This window comes from Neofelis nebulosa, chromosome 12 (assembly GCF_028018385.1).
Source record: "Neofelis nebulosa isolate mNeoNeb1 chromosome 12, mNeoNeb1.pri, whole genome shotgun sequence".
Classification (NCBI taxonomy): domain Eukaryota; kingdom Metazoa; phylum Chordata; class Mammalia; order Carnivora; family Felidae; genus Neofelis; species Neofelis nebulosa.
Window position 1 is genome coordinate 10,310,431 of NC_080793.1, and position 19,242 is coordinate 10,329,672.

General features: G+C 40.2%; 1 protein-coding gene across 8 annotated transcripts in view; it reads left to right on the forward strand.

The window, feature by feature from the left end:
- The window catches only part of MAPKAP1 (MAPK associated protein 1), a 244,954-nt gene that overhangs the window by 94,490 nt on the left and 131,222 nt on the right, over positions 1-19,242 (forward strand). For all 8 annotated transcript variants that reach the window (XM_058694114.1, XM_058694118.1, XM_058694110.1 and 5 more), the window contains one exon: positions 14,799-14,971. In XM_058694114.1, coding sequence (XP_058550097.1) covers positions 14,799-14,971 — 173 coding nt within the window. The remainder of the gene's footprint in view (positions 1-14,798; positions 14,972-19,242) is intronic.

The window sequence follows — 19,242 nt, forward strand, 5'->3', positions numbered from 1 at the left end:
AGAGAGAAAAAGAAAGAGAAAGAATCCCAAGCAGGCCCTGTGCTGTTAGTGCGGAGCCTTATGCGGGGCTCAATCCCACAAACCATGAGACCATGACCTGAGCTGAAATCACGTGGCAGGTGCTCTAATAACTGAGTCACCCAGGTGCCCCATGACCTCTCAGTTTTGAAGATAAAATTTTCTGGGGTGCTTGGCTGGCTCAGTCAGTAGAGTGTGTGACTCTTGATCTCGGAGTTTTGAGTTCAAGCCCCTCATTGGGTGTAGAGATGACTTAAAAATAAAATCTTAAAAAGTAAAAATAAAGTTTTCTGCCGCTACTTTTCCTTTCATTGTATCTGAGAGACATGTGGGATAAAGGCCTGATAGACTCTTTTGGGCTGCTTCTCAATTAAAATTTTTATATAGTTAGAAGTGATTTTTCTCAACCGGAAATGTTGTTCTAGACAGATAATAATTCAGTCCGTCTTTTTCTTGCTGCTGTTTGTATTTCAACATGCATTTGCAAACTGGTAAACCTAAACTTTCTCAGTTGGCTCTCTGCTGTTGTATCGTTTTCATAATGTCAAAAAGGTAATGTCTTTTCTGATGTAGACAAGCCTCTTTCTGTCACCAGAGGTACAGGTTCTTTGTGTGGCTTTTTCCTGCACAGAGTAACACCTACCCCAGCTATTTCACGTGTGCGCTTCCAGAATGAAAGGGAATGTCGTCATTGGAGAAATGTAAAGCTATTTATTTCCATTTTGTCTGATGGTTTTACATTGTTTGCTAGGAGGTGCGTCAGGGATTCGAATTAATTATAATTACTGAAAAGACATATACTGATTAAGCAAATAAAGTAGTAAGCCCATTTGTGCCAAGGCCATCTAATTAAATTCTAACTTTGAATAAGCTAGATGTGCATGAAAGATTAATTTTAAGAGGTTTTTATGACTTACTAAATAATGATTCAGTAAAACTTTTGGATTATATCATTAAGAAATACTGAATTTTAAAGTGATAAAACACTTAGCCATGAATGTACTACTGTGTAGAAATTTGTGCGTTTTCAAAAACTGTTCAAAATTAAGGACACAATAAAAAATTTAAGTTGTATATTGACATTTTAAAAATTTGTAATATTTAATCAACTGAAGCCCTGCAAGAAATGAATATGATATATGCATTGGAATGACTTCCTTCAATATTTATACAATCTTATATTCTCAAAATACTTCACCATCTCTGGAATTAAATTGTCCTTGGGGGTAGTGGAGGGTTGTACCAAATTTTCCATATAATTTAGGAGGATGATGATAGCTGTACTGTAACCTTTTGTAGAGATACATCATCTAGTAATGGGGCCAAGTATACATTCTCCATTGAGTTTTAATTTTAAAAGTTGATATTAAATCTTAAAAAGACTCATTATATTATGGTAATTGATAGAGTTTAAAACATGTAACTCTTCTTTATGGTTTTAAAAAACCTATTTTTACTTTTAAAGCATATTGATTTTATTATATAAATGATTTAATAATGAAGAGGTTCCTATACTTACCCTAGGTGATGGGGCTTAGTTCATGCAAATTACTTTTCCCTGATATCATCATCATTATAGAAGCCGTTGTTTGTATAATTAAATGCAAAGTGCTGTGTAACATTAATGATCTAAAGAATCCCACAATGGCTATGAAAATTCAAAGTGGACACTTTACATTCCATTATGCTTTAAGATGGCTGGATTGTACTTGTGTGAGAGCACCTTCTGGTATGTGCCGGAACATCCTGAGGCTGGATGAGAAGAGGATGCAGTGGCTTTTCTCTTTTAATTACTGAGATAGAGACCTTTGCCTCTTGCCTCTGCTTCTCAACTTTATGTTTGTTTGAAGGGACGATTTATCCAAAGATCTGCCTGGTCTGATTAATAACTTAGGTAACAATTATGAGGAATGACTGACATCCTCATGGTCGAACAGTTTGCAGTTCACAGAGTGGTTTTACCATGCTTTATTTTTACTTTATATGCCCTACCATTCTTTTGCGGTGGGTAGTCTCATCTCTGTTTTATGGCTAAGGAAATTGGCTTTCAGAGAGGTTATGGGCTTGCCCAAGGTTGCACAGCTCAAGGTCCAGACCAGTTCTATAGACCCTGCAAAGACTTACATAACAAATATAACCCATGATAGTAAAAACTGACAGTATCAGGAGCTGCTTTCTGAATTTAAGACTTTGAGAAAGAAGATGGTTGTTATTCCTGATACAGTTTATGGGTAGGCTTTCGTTTTCTCCTCTTCATCCTTCCCCCTCCCCATTTTGTAAAATTTCTTACCTGTGTTTGAGCAAGTCGATATCTTGAAACAAAATTATCCAAGGCTGTTACCCAAATTTCACTTGATAACAGTTAGATTGTTTAAACCATTAGCTGTAGGCATTTTGTTTTTTTCAAAAGCGGAAGAAGACTGTCAGAGCCTCAAAATATGGACGATTTATTTTTAATAGAGGAAAACTTTCCTGAGAGCAACAACCCCCTTCCCTGTTTTTGGGTCCAAGACTATAGATTTACATTTACAATAGATGCTGTAGAAAGAAAATTTATGAAAATAACTAATCTAAGAAAACCTGATGGAAGTACTATTTTCTGTGCTATGTTATACTCTTTGAAAGGATCATAGTTGTAGTCTGGCTCATTCTATGGCACAAAGTAACAAAACTTACTTTGTTTGAGGCTCTCAGTTATGTGAAGGATGTCTGTGGACGTGGAGGTGGATTAGTTACAATTTCCTGGGGGCTAGAAGTAAGATCAGTGCCTGGAATCTGCAGAGTGCATCTCAGTAGAAGGAAACAGTTTCAGCCACCAAAACTCTTTGCCTAACAAAGGAAAGGGTCTGTCTCTGAAGGTGTGGCAGGGACCTCATCAGTGAAGGTGTTCTGAAGAGGTTGTAGGACAGCCATTTGGTGAAAATGGCTTAGAGGGGACGACCCTTAAAATTCCTTGCCACTTTAACAGTCTATGAGTAGCAATAAAGTTGGTTTGTTGTTGTTGCTGTTGTTGTTTTTAAGTCTGTGAATGTAAAAGCAGGGGGGAAAAAGGAAACCTAATAAAATAAACAGCCAACATTTCTTGAGCAGTTAGTATGGACTAGGCACAGTGATAAGTGCTTTTTATATGCACGGTATCATTGAATCCTTTCAACAACTCCTGGAGGAGCTTTCTCTTGCTGTGTGGAAATAGTGACTCAGGTTAAATAAAATTGTCCAAGGACGCACAGTAGATGGCATTGCTGAGAATTGAACCCAGGTCTCTCTGACTCCACAACTTAATGCTTTTAACCACCACACTGCACTGCTTTACTAGCTTCTATTAATATAATAAGGATCCTGGAAGTACCCACATCAGAACTTGACCTTGTTAAAGAAAGAGTGACAGTTGACGTTCTTAATAATAAAAGCTTAATGGAACCAAGGTTGGTGATTCAGAGGAAATTAATGAGATTTTGTCAATTTTATTTTAAACTTAACTTGTCAGAAAATACAGTGTCCAGTGACAAACTGTAGAAATGTTTTTGACAAATTAACTTGACTACAGGTGCCAGATCAGGGAAATGTTAATTTAATAGCCTTTAAATGTTCCAGATTTATTGAGGGTTAAGATAGCACTACAAAGCCAAGCCCCTAGCTCTGAATGGATTTGTCGTAGAATTTTATACAAAATCTATTCATAAGTTCATCGCTACCGTTTTGAATGTGAAAAAGTGAGTTCTTTCTCTGAGCCCATAAAGCCAGCATTTATTGAGAGCAAAATGCTGCTGCCTGGTGTTTGGGATTGTTGTGTTTTTCCTCCCTATGTAGACCTTCTTTATTTCTCATAGTCAATTAAACCTGGCTTGAACCAGATTTTAGGCCAGATTTTGTTCAAAATCATTACTCTGAACAAATAAAGTCCCTTAGTCATCATCAGAATAATGATTTCAGGCCTGTGTGTACCACGTATGGATACCATGTTTTTAAAGACTGGGCCATAAATTTGTAGAATATAGCATCCTCTGGTCTTTGCTGAGGAAGTTGGGGAGGAAGATACCAGTGACATGGAACTGTAGCCATTCCTTAATTTAAGAGAGTGTTACCTTTGGAAGGCTAAAAATAAGCCTCGTGTCAGTTTGCATCATTACATTGTCTGCCATACACTGATATATTTATTTCTGCGTTAAAACTGCATAATAATGATCTGCTTCTGCAGTTGTGGCTAATGGAGTAACGTTGCCTGCTTTTTGTCTCTTTAATTGCAGAAGCCAAGCTGTCTATCCTTTCTCTGTTTCTTTCTCTTGATAGAGAAATTGAACACTTAGCAACAGTTTTGACATCTGATATTCAATTTATTATCGACAAACCTTGATGTGAAGTGGTGCTGCTAACTGAACCTTCTGTCCTTAAGCCTTAATTCAGCTTGACTCACTTTATGTGGATATTTCTTAATTCAAGATTATTTTGAGCTGAATACCATCTATTCTTCCTTCTTTCCCTATTTTGGAAACTATCGCCTGTATAATTTTATGATAGGCAGCAAATAGTTTGCTATTTCAGTTAATAGGATCAGATAAGAAAAACCTGGTTAGAGATGTAATGTTTTAGTTCGTCATCATGTTCAAATTCTATATATTTCGATTCTGTACCTATTCACATTCTATACACTAAAGTTATTGTAAGTTTTTAAGCTTTTGCTTATTAATTGGATGATATGTGAGTCATAATGCTATTTCATGACTATCATAAAGATGGTTTTCAAAGAGTGAGCATTATGTATCACAGACACAAAACATTCATACTCCTTGACCTAGTAATCTACTCCTAGGAATATGTGCACAAACATTTATATAAGAGAATGTTTATGGGAATATTATTTATAGTGGTGAAATGTTAGAAACAATGTCCATATTTAACAATGGGGGAAATCGGTTGATAGTACCTCTGTGTGCTAATATGCAGGTATTTAAAATCATGTGTTAAAAGAATATTCATCATTCATCCCATTAATAGGTATAAGTAGCTACTATATGTCAGGTCTGTTACTAGGTGTGGAGGATATTTCAGAGAAGAGAATTCCTGAAGAACAGGGCCTGGGAAGTAGAAGAGGTGTAGCCAGTTTATCCAGGACAGGAGAGAAGTCGTAGGTCTGGTGGGTCCATTTTGAAAGATAGCCTCAGGAGCCCTTCAGTAAGCTGATGCCATACCGTACTACATTCTCGGCCCTAGGAGACTGCAAAATGAGTGAGGCACAGTTTTTCCCTTTGCATAACTCACAGTTACATGAGAAGGTGGGAGGGAGGTGGTGGAGGTAGGTAGAGAAAAGAGTGAAACCTTAAGGCAAGGTAAACTTCTAGGGAGCAGAGAAGAGGGAATTTAGACTTCTACCTTCTGGGAAGAGGAGACATTAGAAATTGAAGGATGGAAGAAGGGGTACATTTCTTGGTCAGTTACTGTGTGCCAGGCATTTTATACATATCTTATTTGCTCTTCCAAGTAAGGAACTGGAGGTTCTGAAAGGTGCTGAACTCCTAAGGTCTTGGGACTAAGGAAGTGACAGAGCTAGGCTTCAGACCTGGATCTGTCTCACCCCAAGTCTTTGTGCTCTTAACTACTGTTCAGTAGGCTTTAGCAGTGGTACACTGGGTCCAGAATGTGACAGGTATTAAATACCATGCTAAGGAGCCAGCATGCTGACACCAAGGAGAGCCATCATATGTATGCTTCTGAGTTGGTGACTGGCCAGGTCAGTGATTTGAGTCAAATCACACTGAGTTTGGAGAGAGAAGAGATTTTGGAGACAGGGAGATGGTTGGGAGACTGCTGCATACAGAGGTCTTACTGGGTCATGATGAAGTTTTAACTAGGGCCATGCCGGTGAGGATAGGGGGGAGAAGGGTTTGAGAGGCATTCCAGGGGCATTTGGATGCTGATGAGACAGAAAGAGGAGTTAGGTTTCTAGCCTGAGTGACAAGAGTGGGTGGTGAAAGCCTTAACTGAGACGGAACGAGAGACAAGGTGATGAAGAAAATGGGTCTTGGACGTACCGAGCTTGAGATTGTGACTGCATTTGCAGAGGCATCAAGTCATAACAGAGGCTGTGGGACATGAACTCTGGAGACTGGTTGGTCTTCATGAATCACATTTGTGTTGAAGAATCATTTTGCTACAGGAAGTACTTTTCTTTTGTTCTGAAAAATGAATTGGGGGCATTCCTTGATTTAGAGGCTTCTCTGGAGAGTGTTTGTTCAGCTCCAAATTTGTCAGCTCATTGTAGGTTTATTACTTTTTATTCTTTTTTTTTTTTTTTTTAATAAAAATTACTTAGCCTGCCATAGGAAGGTGTCTGGGTTATATTTTCAGCTTATTTTTCCCAACAGCCTGTCACAGACCTGGCACATAGTATGTTCTTAAAAAATTTTGCCAGATGACTTGACATAGGCTACATTTTCAAAATTGGTCCTCTCTCTCTTACCTAAAAGTCTTAAGCCCTGTATGGTGGTTTTTTTCTATATCCTTTTTTGTTTGTAATTGTAACATTTGCTATTTTGTTTCTGGATTGTAAAAATAGTATGTGCTCATCGTAGGAAATGTGGAAAAATATAAAGCAGAAAATTAAAATCACTCATAATCCCATGTCTTGGAGAATTCCTGTTCACTTTATTGTATATCGGTATAGTAGATATTTAAATACAATAAGTGTCTTTTCCTTGGGTTAATGGTTCTGTTGGATGGAAGGGTACTTTTTTTTTCCCCTGGGTGTCTCAATCAGTTGAGGGTCCAATTCTTTTTTTGTGTCTTTCTTTTAATTTTTTTTTTTTTTTTAATTTACATCCAAATTAGTTAGCATGTAGTGCAACAATGATTTCAGGAGTAGATTCCTTAATGCCCCTTACCCATGTAGCTTATTCCCCCTCCCACAACCCCTTCAGTTCTCCATATTTAAGAGTCTCTTATGTTTTGTCGCCCTCCCTGTTTTTATATTATTTTTGTTTCCCTTCCCTTATGTTCATCTGTTTCATCTCTTAAAGTCCTCATATGGGTGAAGTCATATGATACTTGTCTTTCTCTGACTAATTTCGCTTAGCATAATACCCTCCAGTCCCATCCACGTAGTTGCAAATGGCAAGATTTCATTCTTTTTGATTGCCGAGTAATACTCCATTGTATATATGTACCACATCTTCTTTATCCATTCATCTATCGATGGACATTTGGGCTCTTTCTTCCATCCTTTGGCTATTGTCGATAGTGCTGCTATAAACATGCGGGTGCATGTGTCCCTTCGAAACTGCACACCTGTATCCCGTGGAGAAATGCCTAGTAGTGCAATTGGCTGGGTCGTAGGGTAGTTCTATTTTTAATTTTTTGAGGAACCTCCATACTGTTTTCCAGAGTGGCTGCACCAGCTTGCATTCCCCCCCCCCACCTTTTTTTTTTTTTTTTTTAAATCTAAGAGGCCTGTGCCAACCCCTTTTAGTCTGGTTTGCTCCTGAGCTCCCACAACAGCCTGTACTTCTCTTCCTTAAAGCTTTTATCACCTAGTACAATCACCTAGCTTTTATCACCTAGTAGACCCTTCAGCAGACTGTGAGTTTGATGAGGGTCTATCCACATTGAGTCTCTCTTGATTTTGTCTTCAGAGCCCAGCATGGTGTCTGTGGGCGTTGGTTGCATGCATGAGTGACTGAGAGGATGGTGCTAGCCCAGTTTTCCTTATCTCTGTGTTGACCCCTCCTTTGTGCTGTAATTATGCCTCCCTTTTTCCAGTTCTGTATTGTGGAACACGTTAAATTGCCTTGCAGTGAAACTGTATGATACGATCTTTGTTTATTGCTAGTTGCTGTGTAATAGTTAGATGTTAGGTCTATGGAATATTGCTTGCCTTGATGTGTGATGAATACTCTTAATCCTTTGGTCACCTTATTTTTTTTATAAGTTAATTACTTTCTATTATGTTGATGGATTGTTTTATGTTTTAGATGATTCCCTCTAAATATTGCAACACGGGAACTATTAGGTACAGCTAACTGCCACCACCTTGAGTTTTTTCAGAAGAGGCTCCTTATTAAAAAATACATATTTTCAGGGTTTGTGCAAGGCACTTTTTGCCGTCATCAGTGCCTCAAGATGGAATTAGGAGATTAAAAAGATAAAGTGCTTCATTCATTTAATAAGTATCTACCATATTTATTCTCATAGTCTCCCCACACTCGCTATTTCACCGTGAAATAAAGACGATAAAGGGATTCATAGGAGCACCATGTCACTCTCTGCCCTGCAGTCGACCGACAGCAGCCACAGTCTCTGGAGCCTCAGTCCCCTAACACTTCTCCTCGGGCCGCTCCTCAGATTCACTGCTTTTGTAGGAGACATCTTCAGGCCGCACTTCCCCACTTTCGTGTGTTTGTGAGAACGGCGGGGCGGGCAGACTTATGGGGGTGCGATTCAAGTCTTGGGGAGTAGGGAGTGATTAAATTGAGAACTTTAGAGAGAGAAGTCATTGGTGTTTAAAGTGGGGGCTTTGGAGTCAGACAGGAGTGTGAGTTCTGCTCATCCACCTTGGTTGTGGGAGCTTGAGCAGATGACTTCTGAGCCTTAGTTTTCTCGTCTGTCATATTAGGGTAATGATAGAATTCTGCCTCTTAGACAGAATTAATTGAGATGATTTAGGCAAACATTTACCAGAGCTTATTTAACAGTTGGCTCTAAATAAATGCTAGCTCTTGGAATAATAATAAGTATTACTATTAGGACTCCTTACAGCATCCATCTTTGTCCTCATGTGACTGTGTAATAGGTCTGAGTAATAGAAAGGAGTCTGATCTAAAAACTTAGGTCTTTCTGACACATTGCTCTGCATTTCTGAAGCACTTTCCAGTTTGTGAAACACATTCACATTTCTCATGCCAGGATTCCTTATGGCGCTTCAGCTCCAGTTCTTCAGAAGGAGGAGGAGGAATAAACCAGTTTGGGCTGTTGGTTTGAAAAGGAGGTTGAGGAGAGAAAGAAGAAGGCAATAAGCCCACTCCAGAAAGATGCCATTGTTTGAATTTTAACCTTTTGACTGCCTGACAAGATCAAAACACTTGCTCTTTAGAGACAACTTAGCTAGTCATTGGAATTATTATTTCCCAGCTGAAAAACACACGTGCGTGTGTGCGTGCATGCGTGTATGAGTGTGAGAGAGAGAGAGAGAGAGAGAGAGAGTCAGAGAGAAAGAACATTATTGTAAGAGAATTACTTTTTTTAAATTTGCCTTATGACAGAGACAAGACTAAAAAAAAAAAATCAGTGGATCTAATGGTAGATTCTAGGTTAGAAGTGAAATTTCTCTAAAAGTTTTTAAAACAGATTTTATGTATTTCCTCACGTAAAGGTTCCTATCTTTCTTATTTTTTTCACCCTAGAGTCGTAGTGTTAAAGATGGAAACACTTGATTGCTCAAGTACTTGCATCTCCACCCATTACCAGGAAACAGACCCATAGAGGAGGGGCAAGATGGATGCATGGAGGAAACTAACATTTATTGTGTTACTGCCATGTTGTCCTGGTAGGCATTTGAATCATCCATGCATTCGTTCTGTAGTTCAACAGATTTTTTTTGGAGAGGTGTCTGTGCACCTGCACGGTGCTAGCCATTGTGTACAGAGCGGTAAACAAAGCAGACGTGATTGTGACTGCTGTCATGGAAGGAAGGTCAGAGGCTAGTGGGGAAGGCATACACTGAAGGTGCCCATAAGCAAATGTGTAATATCAAATTGTTAAGTGCTGTGAAGGAAATGAACAGGATATGTGTGAAAGAAGAACTGTGAAAGGGACTTCTAATAACAATAATAATAATCCTCAAAGGAGTCCTCTGATAGGTGTGTCCTATCCTTATCATCATTTTAACATAGGAGGAAATGGAAGAACAGAGAGATTAAGTAACCTGCCCAAAGCCACACTTTGAGGAATCATTGATCATGAGAAAGAGCCTTCTAGATATAGTGAATATAGTGAATAGCACTTCTGTGGCCTTGAAAGTAGGAGAAACAGGTACACACGCGCACGCAGCACATCTTGAAGGCCAGTGTAGCTGAACTGTGATAATCAGGCAGGAGAACAACAGTAGATGATGTTGGAGAGGTAGGCAGGGGTCAGAACATGCAGTGCTTTGTTAGATACTACAGGAAATTTGGATTATTTCCGAAGTATCATGGGAACCACTCATTGAAGGAATTTAAGCAGAAGTGTGATATCAAATTTGAGTTTGAAAAAAACCCCCAAAACTCTAGCTTGTATGTCAAGAACAAATCGAAGTAGGCAAGAGTACATGAGGTCAGGAATCCATTAGAACAGTCCAGGGGAAACCTAATGGTATTTTGGTGGCAGTGGAGATGGAGAATTTTTTGAAATACATATTTTTCAATTTTTTAAATTGAATTAAAACTTACATAGAACTTACTATTTTAATGATTTTAAAGTGTATAATTTTGTGGTTTTCGGTATATTTGCAACGTTATACAGCTATCACCACTAATTCTGGAACATTTCCATCACCTCAAAAAGAAATTTCATACTTGTCAGTTTCCCATATCCCCCCACCCCCACCCAACGTCCTTTCAACCACTAATCTTTTTATTTACGTAGATTTGTCTGTTCTGGACATTCCATATAAGTGAGTTCATACAATAGATGACCTGTTATGCCTGGCTTCTTTCTCTTAGAAAAATGTTTTCAAGCTTCATCCGTGTAGTAGCATGTGCCAATACTTCATTCCATTTTATGGCTGAGTAATATTTCATTGTATACATTTCGTTTGTCCATTCATCAGTTGGTGGACATTTGCATTGTTTCCATTTTTTTTTTTTTTAAGATTATTTGTTTATTTTGAGAGAGAGAGAGCACAAGCAGAGCAGGGGCAGAGAGGAGAAAAAGAATCCCAAACAGGCTCTTTACCATCAGAGTAGAGCCCAATGTGGGGCTCGAACCCATGAACCACGAGACCATGACCTGAGCCGAGATCAAGAGTCAGGCGCTTAACTGACTGAGCCACGCAGGCGCCCCTCCATCTTTTTTAATGTTTATTTATTTTGAGAGAGAGAGCAGAGGAGGGGCAGAGAGAGAGGGAGAGAGAGAGAATCTGAAGCAGGCTCCATGTTATCAGCAGTGCCTGATCTGGGGCTCAATCTCATGAACTATGACATTGTGACCTGAGCTGAAATCAAGAGTTGGACGCTTGGGGCGCCTGGGTGGCTCAGTCGGTTAAGCGTCCGACTTTAGCTCAGGTCATGATCTCGCGGTTCGTGAGCTCAAGCCCCGCATCGGGCTCTGTGCTGACAGCTCAGAGCCTGGAGCCTGCTTCAGATTCTGTGTCTCCCTCTCTCTCTGCTCCTCCCCTGCTCATGCTCTGTCTCTCTCTCTCCTTCAAAAATAAATTTTAAAAAAACATTAAAAAATTAAAAATAAATAAAAATAAAAAAAAAAGAGTTGGACGCTTAACCGACTAAGCCACCTAGACACCCGTTTCCATCCTTTGGCTGTTATCAATAGTGCTGCTATGTACATTTATGTATGTTTTTATGTGAACATGTTATCAGTTCTCTTTAAGTACACTTAGGAATGGAATTGCCGAGTCATATGGTAACTTTACGTTTAAGTTTTGAGAAACTGACAAACTATTTTTCCACAATGGCTACATCATTTTACAGCTCCACCAACAATATATGAGGGTTCCAACTTGTTCATATCCTTGCTAGCTTTTCTAATTCCTGCTATGAAAAAAAAATATATAGAACCATCCTAATGTGAAGTGGTATCTCATTGTGATTTTGATTTGCATTTCCGTAACGAATAATGAAGTTGAACAGTTTTTCATGTGCTTATTGTCCATTTTCATATTTTCTTTGGAGAAATGTCTATTTAAATTCTTGGCCATTTTAAAGATCGGATGGCTTTTCTTTTTATTGCTTAGTTGTAAGAATTATTTATATATTCTGGATGCTAAATTTTTGTCAGATATATGATTTGCAAATATTTTCTCCCATTCTGTGGGTTGTCTTTTCACTTTCTTAGTAGTGTCCTTTGAGGCATGCAAGTTTTTAATTTTTATAAAGTCCTGTTTATTTCATTTGTTGCTTTTGGTGTCATATTAAAGAAATCATTACCTAATCCAAGGACATGAAGAATTCACACCTATGTTTCCTTCTAAAAATTTTATAGTTTTAGCCTTAAATTTAAAGCTTTGATCCATTTTGAGTTAATATTTGTAGATGGTGTGAGGTAGAGGTCTAAATTCTTTTTTAAAAATATTTTTGTTTTTTTATTTTAGAGCACGAGCAGGAGAGAGGGGCAGAGGGAGAGGGAGAAAGAATCTTAAGCAGGCTCCAGGCACAGCACAGAGCCCGACATGGGACTCAGTCCCATGACCTTGGGATCATGACCTGAACCAAAATCAAGAGTCAGATGCTCAACCAACTGAGCCACCCAGGCGCCCCTAAATTCATTCTTTTGTATGTGGCTGTCCAGTTACTCCATTTGCTAAAGACTTTTTTCTCTTTTGAAATATATTTTGCAGTAGCCACTAGAACATACAAGGGAGTAGAAGGCAGGAGGAAGAAAGAAGAATCAAGATTACTGATATAAGGAGCTGTGTTAGTGGTGGTAGCATTTACTGAAATGAGGGAGAGTGTTGTTATTTGGAGTAGCATGGAGTGAGGGATAGTGAGAAGTTCAGATTTGAACTTAAGTTTAACTTGTCTGTGATACTTTTCTGCCTATGGTATAGACAGTTTGATGTATGAATTTGGTTCCAGGGAGAAGTTTGAGGTGGAGATAAGGTTTGAGTGTCAAGAGGATATAGATTGTTTTATAGCTCTGGGACTGTGAGAACACTTAAGGAAGAAATATACAGAAAGACAGACACGAGAGAGCCCAAACTAGAGGCCAGAGAATGCTAACAAATAGAGACTCTAGAGGTGAAGGAATCTGCAAAGGAGACTGAAAATCGGAGACCAGAGAGGACTGAAAAAAACCAAGAGTGTAGGTCATGGAAGCAAAGAAAGGGAGAGGCTGATTGTGTAGGAGAAGGTGAAAAAGTAAGTGAAGGATAAAGTCCTTGTGAAAGTGAGAGCCAAAGGGACACAGAGCATAAGTAGAGAGATTGCCCTTTAATGAGATGAGTGACACTCCAGTGTAGGGAGTACGTGTTGTTAAATCCAGGTAAGTTTGTCAACTTATTGAGGGGACGATAAGAGTTCCTTTCTGAAAGCTCTTATTTTCTTAATGAAGAATAACATTTGTCTCTGTTGGCAGTACATGAGCGAGGCATAGGAGCTGCGGTCAAGGCAGGCTCATGAGAAGTAGGAAGGGGGAAGGAAAAGTATGCAGTGGTGGTCTTGGCATGAGGTACACGTTGGATCAGGAGATGTCATAGGCTTGTTGTACAATGTTGAATGTCTGTTTGAGGTTTATCATAATGAGCTTAAGGTCAAATCAGTCTGTGCAGTTATATGATTTTTCTCCAGCAGTGTTTAGCTGGGGAATGCAGAGAGTTAGGTTTACCAAGGTTGGCATTCTGCCAGTTGAATCCCATGGAGGAAGAGAGTGTTAAAACTGCATTTACAAAGGAATGCTTAAAATGGTTGATCAAGTAATCTGGAGGGTGGTGTGGGGAAATAAGGGTGACATCATTTATAGTGGTGGATCAGTAGATTGTAGGTTGAAGAATTTGGGGACTAAAGTGAGATGAAAGCATATTAAAGTATATTCAGTGAATAGACCTTCTAATTTGAGATTTTGGAGTTGGTACAGATCTTTGGTGTACCCACGGCCATAAGTGATTGAAGGTGGAGTGGATGAAAAGGCATGGGATGACATAGTCTAGGGATTAAGACACTTGGATATTACATGGATTGTTCCTTTAGATGGAATTGCCAAGAATAATGATAGGTGTTGGGGTGGGACACAGACTCTTTGGCGAGGTAGGAGCATTTCTGGATGGTCAAGGGAGGAGCATTTCTGGATGGTTGGTGGATAATAGAAACAAAAAAGGGTGGAGAGAGGATAGTGTAGTCGTATTTTTTTAAAGAAGTGGTTCATGGAAGTTTGCTGGTTAGTGTAGGAATTCCACAGGAGAGTGGAAGTTTCAGGAGGGAGAAAGGGTAAGTGTGTTGGAGGGATTGAGGATATACAGAGTAGCGTGGGTGTACTAGTTAGGACAATAATGGAAGACCAGGGACCCTTGAACCTCAGTGCAGATGACTGAAATAAACAGGAGTACTGCATAAGGGAATTAGGCCCTTCACCCCCACCCATCTCTGAGAAGGCAAGCCCTTGGTTCCCGTGCTGCGGGCCTAAAGGCTTCTTCACAGAGTAGTACGGCAGCTGCCCATGCCGCTTATCCCAAAGTCTCAAGGAGTGATGTGGCAGTTTTCAGCTGAGGTCAGGGTCTAGTGGTGACTTGTCCAGGGTCACAGTGAGTAACTAGCAAAGCACATCTCCTGACAACCAAACATCAGGTCTGCTTACCACTCTTAATTTGTTTATTTTGGTTTTAGTCCTCATTTACCATACTGCAGGCAGAGCTGGGTCTCTTAGACCATCAGAAAATGAAAATTAAAGGGGGGGAAAAAACTCCTTAGAACTAGACAGTGTTTCCCCTCTGGAACCATTTCAGGCTCTCAGGCAGGTCTGTGCCAAAAGGATGAGAAATGGCTGTGCTGCACACAGGCCCTGGCGAGCAGTCATTGCGGCCCAGTAGGGTCTGTGCGACCGTGACCGTGTGCGTTACTCTCATGCATGTGTTCTGTCCACAGGGTCATGTCGGCACAACAGCAACCAAGAAGATCGACGTCTACCTCCCCCTGCACTCGAGCCAGGACAGACTTCTGCCAATGACTGTGGTGACAATGGCCAGCGCCAGGGTGCAGGACCTGATCGGGCTCATCTGCTGGCAGTACACAAGTGAAGGACGGGAGCCGAAGCTCAAGTAATCCTTCCTCTTTTTGGCTGCTCTAGTTTCTGGCTGTCTCCGGGCCACCCATGCTGCATTCTGGGCCCGGTCAGTCTTTCTAGGCATTGGCCTGGGAGCCAGACATCCACACGGATCCAGGTCAGGTTGCTCACCAGATCTTGGGCCTGGGTATCCCAGGCTTATCTCAGAGAATCCGCGTACAGAGTAGGCTAATAAGTTTGTGAATCCAGACATGAGACAATATATTTTAGCAGTTTCCAAACCCTTTTATGATGCTTGCTGATAAAAGTTGCATGGGAGGCAGTAGGAGGGAACTAATATTTGTTGAACCCCTACCATGATTTGGGCAGTAATGCTAAACCTCTGCACGCCTGATTTCTCATTTAATTCTCCTGGCTCTCTGTGAGGTGAGCAGTGTGATCCTTATTCTGCAGAGGAGGAAACTCTGAATCAGAGAATTGATATTTGCTTAAATTCACGCCATTGGGACATGGCAGGGTCCAGATTCGACTCCCGTTCTGTTTGATGCTAAGGTTTTTGCATTATTTCCTTTAGGTCTGAATTATAGTTTTCCTTGTTGTTAGTCAGTGGTACAGTTTTTCTCTCAATCACTAAGCTCTATTCATGATTAAACAATTATATGAAAAATGTAATGCTTCAAAGTAGAATATCTACCTGCATATCATATAAGGTGCTTTGCTGCATCGGTTCCCCCATACTTGAATATCTTATCTGACAGCCATCCTCTTCTGTTTGCTGTGCTCTCTTCAGCAGTAGGATTTACAATACAGCAAAATGTAGTGGATGCCTTCATTTTGGAAATGGATTCTCATGGAGACTTTCTCTTCTCTTAGAATGGTCCAGTCTGTGGTCAGTTGCTTGGTTGCTTTTTCTTCTTGAAATACATTACATTTGCACTTAGAATTATTTTTTCAAGTTCTCATTGACATTGCCTCCACTTTGCCTGAATACACTGTGAATATAATGTTTACTGCTCCTGTGGCAATAGAAAGCCTTTTCGACCACCTAGGCTCAAAAAAAGGCTTGACCAAGGCTGAGCTATAGTGTTACCCTTTTTTCAGCATGAAGTGTAAACAAAAAAGTAGAGAAAGGAGTCGAAGTGCTGGTGACTTCACACATGTTGTCTGAGTTAATGAAGAGATTGCTTAGTGCAGGCACTGAGACCAAGAGACACACAGGATTGCCTAGGGTCACACAGCTAGTAAGGAACAAGAGTCAGGATTTAATTGTGACATACATGTTACAGATGCGGAAACTAAAACTTAGAGAGGCTAAGTCACTTTCCTAAATCACACCGTAAGTGGTAGAACTGGCATTAAGCCCTAGGGATCCCTGGCTTCAGAGCCCTGGCTCTTCACTATTACATTATACCCACTGTGACTGTGTGTGGGTGATATTAAAACATTCATCGCGTTCCTACTTACTGCAGGCACAGTGCTAGATCGTGACATCCAGAAACGAAAAAGGCAGTTCATGCCATTAGAGAGCTTACTATCTAAGGTAGATAAGCAAGAGGAATACAGTACAGTACATGTAAAATCAGCTTCTGTGAGAATGTCTGATCCCATATTTGAGAATGAGAATGGAGTCATGAAGAGCTACCTTGATGATACATCTAAGCTGAAACTTGAAGGAGTAGGGAAAGTGATGCAGAGGGGTTGGGAGGAGGGTGTTCTAAAACAGAGGGAAAAGCATGGACTTCTGTTATGATGATCCTGCACATTCAGGCTTTAAATTCTGAATTCTGTTCCAAATACATAGCAATGAGAAGTGAAGTATGTTACTGACATACCTGTAGTTGAATAACAAGATAAACATCCTGGTAGGCTAAAAATGGAACCAGGTATGGAAATAGGCAGCATGTGCAGGGAGTTGATTCTTTTAGGGTGGTACTTCCCAAAAAACATGTTGTGATTATTTTCAGGCTTTGGGGTAGCTAGGCAGGGCCTGGGGTGGTTGGAGCCCCAGCTGGCATTTCTGGGTAGAGAAGAGTCTCATCCATCTCATACTCATACTGTTATTTGCAAAGTATGCCGTGATGTCAGAAAAGAGTAGGAAACACTGCTGGAGGCTATGGAGACCAGAGGAACTTTGTGCCTGGAAAGGGATCAGAGGAAGTCTCACTGCTAGAACCTGGGAGCTGGGATGGGACTGTCCCACTGAGGAAAAGAAACTGAACAAAGCTGACTGAGTCTGTGACTTGTTTTTTTAAAAAAATTTTTTTTTCAACGTTTTTTATTTATTTTTGGGACAGAGAGAGACAGAGCATGAACGGGGGAGGTGCAGAGAGAGGGAGACACAGAATCGGAAACAGGCTCCAGGCTCCGAGCCATCAGCCCAGAGCCTGACGCGGGGCTCAAACTCACGGACCGCGAGATCGTGACCTGGCTGAAGTCGGACGCTTAACCGACTGCGCCACCCAGGCGCCCCTGTGACTTGTTTAAAGTTGTGTTTCTGGGGTGGTAGGGGAATAGAGAGAGCAGTGCTGCTGGGACCTGGCCATGACATGACTGGGTTTATGATCTCCCTGGTGGTGTTTGCAAGGGATAGGGAACCCTGAGCTGCTGGTATAAGACCTGGTTGTATGGTGGAGGCCTCTGCTTGGACGGGGATGGAAGACGGTGGCAATAACTGTAAAAACAGGGAGGCAGGGAGAAGGAGGGAGAGAGAGAAAGAGAGAAACTGTTCCTATTCAAGAGGAGCTAGCAAATTAAAATTCTCAAACGAGTATAACTACTAAGAAAGACAATAATTAGGAGATGAATTCACTCCCAACAGAATATAGTAAAGCAATCTGCAAATTAACTTCAAATAAATATGTTTAAAATCATCAAAGAGATGAAGGAACAACATCCATGGTAAATTCCTAGGAAATGGTGAAACAAAACTAAGCAGATGAGAATTAACCAGTTAGAAGAGAACCAATTAAAGGTACTGGAAATATAAAATGTGGTTCTTAAAGTAACAACAAAAGAGTATATGGGATAAACTCTAGACTGGACACAGTTAAGAGGGACTGAGATAAAAGATACTACCAGTGAATTCAGCCTAGGACGTAACGCTAACACACAGAGATAAGGAGACACAGAGAATGGAAGACGAGTAAGTTAAGAGACGTGGAGCAAAGATGGAGAGCCTCCCACTTGTGAGGCAGAGAATGGAAGGCATCTTGAGAAACAATATCTGAAGAGAGAATGCCAGAGTATTTCCTAGAACTGGAGGCAGATACAAACTAGTCTTCATATTAAAAGCACATACAAATGAAATGGATGAAGGTTAGCCTTTACAGCAAATTATGCTGGAGCAGTGGGACATCCATACACCAAAAGAATTCAACCTAAACCTCATATACCTCGTAAAAAATTGATTCAAAAATGAATTGAGAATGAAATGTAAAACTTTAAACTTTTAGAAGAAAGAACAGAAAACCTTTGGGACCAGGAGCTAAATGAAGAGTTCTTATATATGATACTGAAAGCAGGATCCATAGTAGAAAACAAAATGTTAATTAGACTACATTAGAATTAAGAACTTTCCCTTCACAGGAGCATCTGCGTGGCTCAGTTGGTTAAGTGCCAGGTCATGATCTGGCAGTTCGTGAGTTTGAGCCCCACATTCGGCTCTGTGCTGACAGCTCAGAAACTGGAGCCTGCTTTGATTCTGTGCCTCCTTTCTCTGTGTCTGTGCCTCCCCTACTCGCTCTCTGACTCTCTCTGTCAAAAATAAATAAACGTTAAAAACAAACAAAAAAAGAACTTTCCCTTTACAAAAGATCCTTACTTTCTTTTTCCACTCCAGAAGCTGTCAGACAGCCATTCTGCCTTCTCCTTTCCCATGGGCCTAGAGTCTTCAGCTTTACCTGGCCAAGGGAGACAAAGCATGGTGGTGAGGTGGGGAGATGGGCCTGTTGCACAAGGAGTCAAAACAGTAGAATTTAGGGCAAAAACACATCAATAGGGATATTTTGGTAAACTACATAATGAAAAAAAGGAATAGCCCCACCAAGATAACATAATGCTTCTGACTCCATATGCACCTAGCAGTATAGTACCAAAATATTTTAAGGGAATTGTAAAGTGGCAATGAGTGATCCATAGTCAAAATGTGAAATTTTGATGCATTCCTACCAAAAACTGATAAAGAGATGAAAAATAAGCGAGGATTAAGGAAGATTCAAACAATTTAATTAGCAATTCCAAACCCCCAAAGTAGAGATTATCTCTTGTACTAGTTTGTAAGCCTCTGAAATTGAATAAATCTTATTA